Source organism: Dioscorea cayenensis, chromosome 1 (genome assembly GCF_009730915.1).
Source record: "Dioscorea cayenensis subsp. rotundata cultivar TDr96_F1 chromosome 1, TDr96_F1_v2_PseudoChromosome.rev07_lg8_w22 25.fasta, whole genome shotgun sequence".
NCBI classification, from domain to species: domain Eukaryota; kingdom Viridiplantae; phylum Streptophyta; class Magnoliopsida; order Dioscoreales; family Dioscoreaceae; genus Dioscorea; species Dioscorea cayenensis.
This window is the reverse complement of record NC_052471.1, coordinates 16,480,963-16,491,042: the sequence shown is the minus strand read 5'-3', so window position 1 is coordinate 16,491,042 and position 10,080 is coordinate 16,480,963. Positions and strand designations below refer to the sequence as shown.

At 35.7% G+C, this 10,080-nt stretch overlaps 1 protein-coding gene across 1 annotated transcript; it reads left to right on the top strand.

Annotated features, from left to right (window-relative positions):
* The first annotated feature begins 1,216 nt into the window (after window positions 1-1,216).
* LOC120255512 lies at window positions 1,217-2,884 on the top strand. Its single transcript, XM_039263355.1, has 4 exons — window positions 1,217-2,066; window positions 2,159-2,363; window positions 2,470-2,630; window positions 2,751-2,884. Exons 1-4 carry the CDS (start codon window positions 1,217-1,219, stop codon window positions 2,882-2,884), a joined length of 1,350 nt encoding a protein of 449 aa, XP_039119289.1.
* Window positions 2,885-10,080: the final 7,196 nt, after the last annotated feature.

Below are 10,080 nucleotides of genomic sequence, written 5' to 3'. Positions count from 1 at the left end.
ACTAATCGGTAGGATTCTTTCTTTTTGGTAGTGCGGCGGTGAGTGTGTGCGGTGTTTGAGTTTGATTTTTCTTCTATCTCACCATGTCATGAGACTCACAATTCTATGGAATATGTCAATATACATAGCTATATTAAATTATAATGATGTTGTTCATATTTTTATTTTATGACTTTTTACTTTTTAGGATGGAGTCAAGTACTACACCACAAAGTGATACACCTACATCAAATACAACACCACAATCCACTCAAGATTCTTCCGTAAACACAAGTTCTAAAAGGGGAAAGACGGACCCGGCTTGGGGGCATTGTGAAATCATTGATACAATTGGAGCAACAAAAGGAAAGATAATGTGTTTATATTGTAACAAAGTGTTTGGAGGTGGTGGGATTAATAGATTTAAGCAACATTTAGCTGGGATTAAGGGTGATGTAGAAGGATGCAAGAAAGTGCATACGATGTTCGTTATGAAATGCAAAAAAAGCATTGAAAATCATACTGAGAAAAAAAGAAGAAAGACACAAGAGTTGTTGGCGGGGCAAGATCTACATGGTCCAAGCATGAAAGACTATGAAGAGCAATTTTACTCACAATGTGATGATATTGAAGAAATTCCACCAAGTAATACTCCCGGATTCAAGGTGAAAGGGGCTTCTAGTTCTAAAAGAGGAAGTAATGACAAAAATGAGCTCAACAAATAAAGAAAAAAATACATGGGCATTGGGGGATTATTTAATGCCTAGAACTACTAAAGGAGCACAACCAACACTTAAGAGTGTGTTGCAAAGTAAAGAGGCTATTGATAGATGTGATCTTGCTATCTCTAAATGGATGATTGATGCTTCTATTCCCTTTAATGCGATTAATTCGTATACTTCCAACCTATGATCGACGCGTTAGCAAGTATAGGAGCTGGTTATAAAGGCCCTAATTTTCATGCTACTCGTGGCTATTTGCTAGCAAAGAATGTGGAGGAGACAAAAAAATATGTTAATAGCTATCAACAAACATGGAAAGAAATAGGCTGCACTATTATGGCTGATGGTTGGACAGATCAATGCAGAAGGACTTTAATTAATTTTTTGGTATATTGTCCAAGAGTACTGTGTTCCTAAAGTCTATTGATGCTTCAGATGTCTCAAAAACAGCAGATTTGTTGTATAAATTATTCAGAGATGTTGTATTATTTGTCGGTGCAGAGAATGTGGTTCACATGGTTACTGATAATGCAGCAAATTATGTAGCAGCAGGAAGGTTATTAGAACAAGAATTTCCAACACTTTATTGGTCTCCTTGTGCAGCTCATTGCATAAATTTGATGTTGCAAGATATTGGAAAGTTGGATGAAGTATGCAATATTGTTGATCATGCTTCTAAAATCACAAAATACATATACAATCATTGTTTTGCTTTGCATTTAATGAGAAAGCATACAAATGGGAAAGAAATACTTCGTCCTGCACCAACTCGTTTTGCAACCAACTTTATTGCCTTACAAAGTATTTTGTCACAAAAAGATGCTATTCAAGCTATGGTGACATCAAAAGAGTGGACTACATCTGCATATGCCAAGGAAAGAGCTGGAAAAAAATTTGTTGATCATGTTTTGGATTCTAGCTTTTGGAAAGAATGTGTTGTGATTGTCAAAGTCACTGAGCCTCTTGTGCGTGTTTTACGCATTGTTGATGGTGATGATAGACCTGCTATGGGTTTCATATACGAGGCTATTAACAAAGCTAGAGAAGAAATGCGTAAGAGATTTCAAAGGAGGAAGAAAAGGGTTGAGCCTTATTTAAAGATTGTTGATTCTCGATGGGATAGGCAATTGCACAAAAATCTTCATGCTGCTGGTTATTGGTTGAATCCAAGATTCCAGTACAACAACCAAGAGATGGAAAACCACAAGCATACTATATCTGGACTTTTAGATGTCATTGAAAGGTATTCTAATGAAAATTCTGATTTGAGATCTAAGTTGACAAGTGAGATGAAGTTTTTTAGAACAGCTCAGGGAGACTTTGGACGAAGGTCAGCCATATCCGATCGTAATTTGATGGCACCAGGTATAAGCTCCTTCATGATCTCATCATTTATGGTTGTATATTTTTATTGTGTATACTGTATACTCAAGTTAAATGTTATATCTTATTTTCAGATGAGTGGTGGTTATGTTATGGGACTTCTACACCAAACTTACAAAAATTAGCAATTCGTGTTTTAAGTCAAACTTGCAGTTCTTCAGGTTGTGAGCGAAATTGGAGCATATTTGAGCATATCCACTCAAAGAAAAGGAATAGATTAGAACATCAAAGGTTGAATGATCTTGTATATGTGCATTATAATTTGCAACTTCAACAAAGGTGCAATTCGTAAATTATGCTTGTTTACCACTATTATTGGTATCAACTATCATGTTTTAATTTTGTAATGTTAGCAATGATCATGAAAATTAATCAAATGTGTTAGGAATCATTTGAAAGGTCGCAATTTTGATCCTCTTAATTTTGAAGACTTTGATGAAATTGGAGATTGGGTGCTTGAAGAAGAGCCTAACATTTTATCAAGCTCTGAATTAGAGGATTTCACTCAACATCTTGCTTCTTGTGATATTAACATTCAAGATAATGGTATATTGTTTTGAATTTACAATTAGATAAATTTGATTAGCAGATATTAATCTTGTTATCCATAAATAAAATTACATAATACATATGGAGTTTAAAGTTTAAACTTTTGATATAATGCAGATGATTTGAATATGGATGCAATTTTTAATGAAGATGATGATGATGACGATGATGAGAATCATGAGACAAATGGCATTGAAGCAAATCTTGGAACCAATTCTATTTCTCCTTTTCCTTGGCCACCGATGGATTGAATATATGTTGATGTTTAGTTCGAAATTTTCTTATGCATTGGATTAGATTTGACTTGATGTTAAATTACAAAAATTTGAACTTGTGTTATGGATAGTTTGATGTTGAGTGTGGTTTGAATTTTGAAACTTTGGTGGTTTGAACTTTGAAGTTTTGTAACTTTTGTTATGTATTGGATTGAGTTGGTTTGATTAAATTTGAAATTTCACTATGGATTCATATGATATTATGTTGTGTTTTGTTATGTATGGAATATTTGAATGAGTTTGATATTAGGTTGAGTCTGTTATGTCATGTAGAGCTTGAATTTTGAAATTTTATTATGTATCGGTTTTAACTTTTATGCTTGTCATGTATTTTTACAATTTATTTTTGTCCCTTCAAATTATTTATTTGATAACAAATAATAAATAAATGTTATATATTATTATAGAATTAAAAACTAATTTATAATTTTAAAAATAATATTTAAAAATAATTTTATTAACCCGGCATTGACCCGAATGACCCGGCGGTTGAACCAGTTGACCCGAGACCCGAAGCCTAGACCGGGTCGATGTCCGGGCCGGTTTTGATAACATTGATGCAAACATCTATATTTCATTATTTTGTACAATTATCTAGATCCAAAAAAATAGCTTCTAATATAAATAATCTATGTTATTGCGTTAAAATACAAATTCAAAATGTTGATATGCTAAAAGAAATTGTAATAATCACAAAAGCAATATATACAGACAAATAATTTTCGTATTTTTTAACTAATAAATATGACAAAATAATATTAATAAATTTCTAGAATTTACAATTTAACGAGATAATGCATTTTTCACGGATACACAATAATTTTGTTCAGATTCCATTTTCTGATAAAAAAATATAAATTATTTTAATATTAAGAAATAAATATTTGAAATTTTATAAGTAATTAACAAAGTATTTATATATTAATTAAGTATTAATTAAGAAATAATGAAATTAAAAAAAAAACTTTAAACAAATTTACATCTAAATAAATTATTAAATATAACAATTAATCAAAATTTTCATAACAATTAACACAACAAATATCTCATTATTTTTCACAACAATTTTAATAACAAATAATAATAAAAATATTTAACAAATATCCAACAATAAATTTATATTTAAAATTTTATTTACTATCATCTTCTATCATATCCATATAATTATCATAATCATGAAAATTTTTATTTTCAATATCAACACATAACAAACTTAGCATTATAGTAGGGGAGCTACAATTTTTCAGGTCACACAATTCATCTATCCATATAATTTATCTTAAAAATTTTAACTTTGTTTAGGAGTATAATAATATAAAGATATCAATGCACAACAAGTTTGGGCCAGGCCTTTCACTATTTTTGAGATCCCACATTCATCTATCCATATAATTATCATAAATATTTTAACTTTTTTAAACTATAAACCTATGATAATATCAATACACAACAAATTTGAACTTATAAGTTTTTCGCAATTTTCGAGGGCTTCACTTTCCTTTTTTACTATTAGTCTGTGTTTAATTGGCAACATGAAAAATGGCTGGAAAAGAAAATTTTTCCATGGAATATTTTTATATGGAAAAATTTTACATGGAAAAAAAAAATAGTAGTTTCATTGCCATTATTTTCTTGCTAGAAAAACAATAATTTTCCATAGAAAATTCAGATTTTGTTGTTTGATTGATCTTATTTTTAACGGAAAATGAAACATTTTTCATGGAAAACCCCTCATTTGTTGTTTGATTGCATCAATTTTCCTTGGAAAAAGTCACATTTTCCATGGAAATGTTTTAAAAAATTATTAAAATTATAAACAGCGTTACGTGGAATTGAATCTTACCATCAAAATGTCGCAGGATCTGTTCACTGGTCTAGATAAATTTATTTAAAGTATTATCAAGTTATATAATTTATCTTTTTTTAAAAAAAATTTAAAAGAAAATAAAAAACTTTTCTTTTAAATTTTTAAAAGAAAAGTTATTTTAAGTAGAATTGAATCTTACCATGAAAACATCGCGGGATCTGTTCACTAATCTTGATAAATTTATTTTAAAATATTATCAAATGATATAATTTATCTATTTTTTTAAAAAATTAGAAAGAAAAGAAAAAACTTTTCCTTTAAATTTTTTTAAAAAAAGTTATTTTAAATATTTCAATCGCACATTATTTTTTACATAGCCCCTTACGTTTTCCCTGGAAAACTTTTCCCAGTTTGGAGGCAAGAAAAATTTTCTGCTGATTTGAGGGAAAATAGGGTCACGTGACAGAGTTTGTGGAAAAATTTTCCACGGAAAATTTTTTCAAACAAACAGCCTATTTAGCTGGAAAATGACTCGTAAAAATTTTTTTCAGGGAAAAAAAAGGGCAATCAAACATAGCCTTAGTCTATAATACTATCGATATAATTAATTCGAAATTTTTAATTTTTTTTTAACTATAACACTTTTAATATTGCCCCTTCAATTTTCTATAGCCTCATAATTTTTTATTTTTTATTTTCTAAAAAAATTATATCTAAACCTTTCATTTTATTTATCATTATTATCCTTGATTATCTATCTACATAATTATAATTTTAAAAATTTTAAATTTTTTAAACTATAAATTTAGCTTATTTAATTAATTTTTGATAATATTATTTTTTTATTATATAATTTATTATTTAATAAAAATAATTTAAAAAGTATTTATTATGATTTTACCGGAAAAACACTTAAGCTTTTGCTTGTCCTTAAGCAAAAATTAAACATTCGGTGCATAGATGAAGGACAATAAACTTGAATCACACAAAAATTAAACATTCGGTACAAAAAAATCAAAGCTCTATCTAAAAACTTGAATCAAAAAGGACAATAAACCCGAAATTGTGTACGTGTGTGAACTCACTCAAAACAACCCAAGGTATACTCCTCAAAGTTCTAAGTACAAGGGACTAATTTATCTACAAAAGTGACAACAATTTCAAAGATGGTAGTAGCTTCACACATCCTCTAAGGTAGCCCTTTCCTAAGCGGCCGCTAAGGTGGCTTTCACACTTTCGAGGTGGTAGCTCTTTCTACCGGAGTGGTAGCTTTCACTCATCCTATGAGATAGCTCTTTCTCTCATTAGGGCATAGCTAGTATCCGACTTATGAGAGTAGCTTCATACTTCATATTTGGCAGCTCTTTCCACCCAACAAGCATAAATAAACAATAAAACTATTTTGTTCATTCTTTTCATTTTTTCAATTTCAAATATTTTTTTTTTTCAGAATTTAACACAAAAACAACTATAACTAGTCCCTTTAACATCAAACTTGAGTTTCCAAAAGAGTCTAATAAGTGAGTAGTGTAACAAGTATAAATCGGGTAAAAATTTCTAGACATTCAAGCAAAACTAGAGCATGAAAATATTCAATGTTAAAAATTCTCCTAAACTCAAGAATACAATCAATGCAACTAGGGTTAACCGCCATTGGCTATGTGAGCATATATCAATCAAGAACAATAGAAAAATATGTGTGCACTATGAAACTCCCCCACACACACACACACACACACACTTAAGTTGTACATTGTCCCCAATGTACACATGCAAGCTCACTTAGAATGTATATCAATGAAGAATATATGTGGGAGAAGCAATCAAAACAATACTCCCCTGAATCCTAGTGTCGCGTTTGATGGACCTATGTCCTTGGGAGTAATGTTCCGACGGGTTGTGAAGCTCACATGGGCAAGTGCCGAAGCACCTTGGCCGTGCCCATGACAAAGTCTCAATTCCCAAGATGACAAGACCATCTGCACGCATACACGAGGGGGTTCATTGAAGCTCAATAAAAACAAAATCAACCCGAGTATATAAAAGATAAAGCAATGAATAAAACTCGAGAATCAACATGCGAATAAACTCAGAAGGAAAGTCTTTTCTGAGAATACAAGTCTAAAAATAAAGTGCATAAAGGTAGAATAAAGTAAAGTCAAGTGTCGGTGTCGCCCTCGGGCAAGAGATGCCGAGGGGGGGCTGAGAAGTCCTCAGTCGCAAGAAAAATGAGGAGGCGACGTCTCGCTCTAAGATCTGCTGTAATACGTCGAAACGTGCCATGAACTCTGTGTACTGAACAACCTGTACTGCCCTGATATCTGAAATCTTTGCTCGGACCTCAACGACCTCTGTCCATATCACCCCCAAAGCACTCTCGAGCCTCTCAAAGCGATCATGAGCTCGAGATGGTGAAAACATACGCACGCAGGGGTGCTTCCTCCGCCACTAGAGGTGCCTCGGTCTCCATCGGTCCCTGGGCCGAGGCTCGGGGAGCGGGCTGAGGTGCCCGGCTTCATCACCCCTCATCCTCGCCCTATCTCTGGAGCTGGTAGCACTAAAGCAAAAACCCCTATCTGAACCCTGCGGACCATGCTCATCAACCTCATCGTCTCTATGCTCAGGGGAGCAGGTATACTCGTCTTCTTAGCCCCGAAAATCAGTACGTGCTGCACCATCGAGTACAAGTACAGAAGTTCCTGTCGGCTCAGAACACCAGTGCTATCACCACGGCCATTCACCAACCTACTCATGATGGCATGTAAATATCTGTATGCAGGTCGGGAAAGACATGTGGCCTTGGACACTCCCGGCTCGTACTGACCCTGACCACATAGCACTCTGTAAGCTCTCTGCGATGTCAAGGCTCCAGGATAATCAGTCGGCAACTGAGCGTACTCCTTCATATCTGTGAATGCCTCCTCATACAAGCCGAGCGGTAAACGTAAAAACCGAGTGATGCTCAAACTATGGTGGTGTCCAAATACTCTGAACTGAATAGTATCAACACTGTGGAAGCTCGCGTAGGATATATCAAACTCAAATGATGATAATAGCTCCAGTGCGAGCTCTCGGATGGCTGGCTCTTTATTTGTTAATAACCGCCTCTAACCACCTACTTATACGAGATCCTCGACCATGTGTGCAAACTCATCTCCCTGCTGTAGATCTCTCAGTTTGCTCGTATCTAGGAATCGAGTTTGTCCAAACCGAACTCTCAACAACCTCTCAAAACGAACCTGCTGCCCGGGAATAGTGAAACTCATGCCCTCAGGCTCGGAAGATGACTCACGCGGCCGCTTATCCGTCTGCTTCTCTGACCGAGGTGCCATAGTCTGCAAAATTTAAAATACAATCGATCAAACAGGTTGATTAGCCAATGCTACAGAAAAACACATGGTCGTGTGGAATTTCCACACACCCGTGTGGATCCATGGGGCGTGAAACCCGCACGGACGCGCCTTAAAAATCCAACAACGCACCATGAAATCACTTCTGCTTTGTTTAAAAACACAAATAATCTTTCGAATTGAAGAGACGAAGCATTTTTCACTAAATTAATCGATGGAAACCATGAATTGGCAAAGAAAATGATAAATAGGGCTTAGCGACAAGATGGGATGAGAAAATGAAGAACCGGCCGGAAAACTCATAAAAATCCTACCAAATCGGCGCTATGAAGTCGGAAAATGATGTGAGAATGTTTTCAGACGAATAGAGGACGTGAAGAGACAAAGAAACTGGTCTTCTTTAAAAAGAACTCGTGCCCCTTGGCGTTCTGTGCATCCACACTACCGTGTAAAAATTGCCCACGCCCGTGCGCCTCATTACAAGAGAGCCATAGGGGCGTACACACGCCCCTTTGCGCTCTCGGGAAAACACTCCTTCGACTCTGACTGCTCTCGCATGGGCGTGCGGAAAATACCCACGCCCGTGCGCCAGACCCACAAGGGCAGCCGCACGCCCCTGTGGCTTCCCTGAACATCCGAGAAAAATGGCAAGTATTCTACACGCCCGTGCGGAAATTCCGCACGGGCGTGGACATTCACATGCCCAACTCACAAAGGCAGCTACACGCCCCTGTGTTTTCTCGAGATGGAGAGAACTCCTCTGCAGAATTTCGCACGGGCATGAGGAAATTACCCACGCCGTGTGTGGTTCCATAAGGTCGCCCACGAGGCGAGTCCACGCTCCCGTGTGCTCTCGGGATAATCCGCCCAACTCGAGGGAATTCACACGCCCATGCGGAAATTACCCACAGCGTGTGGCGAGTCAGATGGTCGTTCACGAGGCGCACCGCACGCCCCTGTGCCTTCTCTGGATGAGCTCGCAATACATATACACGGGCGTGTGAAAATTCCACACTCCCGTACGTTTTCACTGGATGCCTTAGAAAAACCTGCAAGCTCTGCAGAAAATCTCTGAACATGTTTACACACTCAGAGACTGCCCTATTATGCAAATTTTACCTTTTAAAAACATGAAATAGAGCTCAAATGACCAAACTTCGCCAATTCCACATGAAAACACACTATGACTTTAAAAACCCACAATAAAATTGCAGCACAAGCATCTAAAAATCAAGACACCAACACTTCACAATTTATTGATGCAAAACACTGGACTAGACACTAGAAAATAGTAAAGACTTGGGTTGTCTCCCAAGAAGCGCTTGTTTTACGTCACTAAGCTTGACGTACCTCTTCTTTACCTTATGGAGGCTTGAAAAGAGTATGTTCCTCCATACTAGACATTGCATAGCTACTTCCCTTAAACCAAAAATCTGCTTGCCGGGGTGGAATATTTGTTGGAGAGTGCAACCATCTTACCTTTGGCCTCCAAGGAAACAATTTGGGTTGGGAATTGTCCAAGCTTAGCACAGGTGGATCATTGGATGGCTTCAATCTCCTACCCACGTCTTCTTCCAAACCCAAAATTTCTTCCTTGCAATTTATGAATTGATCAATCCCAAATGGAGATGCGTGTTCCATTACCTTAGGTGTTGCTTCTTCTTCAATTTCAACTTGAAAACAATCTGTCTTCGCCAACTCTCCTTGCATCATTTCTTGCTCACAAACATACTGTCCACTCAAACAATCATCATATTGAATGAATGGTTCTTCTTGTATCCTCTCGATCTCGATAACATCATACTCATTCCGTCCCACTTCTTCATTGTCATTCACTACCACATCTTCTCTAAAAGTAACTTGACTTGCTTGCTCAAATACTTGTTGTTCCTTGGAGAGTATGTCAAGTATCCCTCCTAATTGATGTTCAAGGTTTTTATAGGAGGCTTCATAACATCTTCGTGTGGTCTCCATATTTTGGACGCAGACATCGGATGCTTCAATAAAGTTAGCTA

What these genes read in the sequence shown, in the direction of transcription:
- LOC120255512 (XM_039263355.1), top strand. Translation starts at nt 1,217, where the DNA reads ATGGTTACTGATAATGCAGCAAATTATGTAGCAGCAGGAAGGTTATTA. An exon ending in TCGTAATTTGATGGCACCAG is followed by an intron (nt 2,067 to 2,158) that starts GTATAAGCTCCT and finishes TCTTATTTTCAG; the next exon opens with ATGAGTGGTGGTTATGTTAT. An exon ending in TATTAACATTCAAGATAATG is followed by an intron (nt 2,631 to 2,750) that starts GTATATTGTTTT and finishes GATATAATGCAG; the next exon opens with ATGATTTGAATATGGATGCA.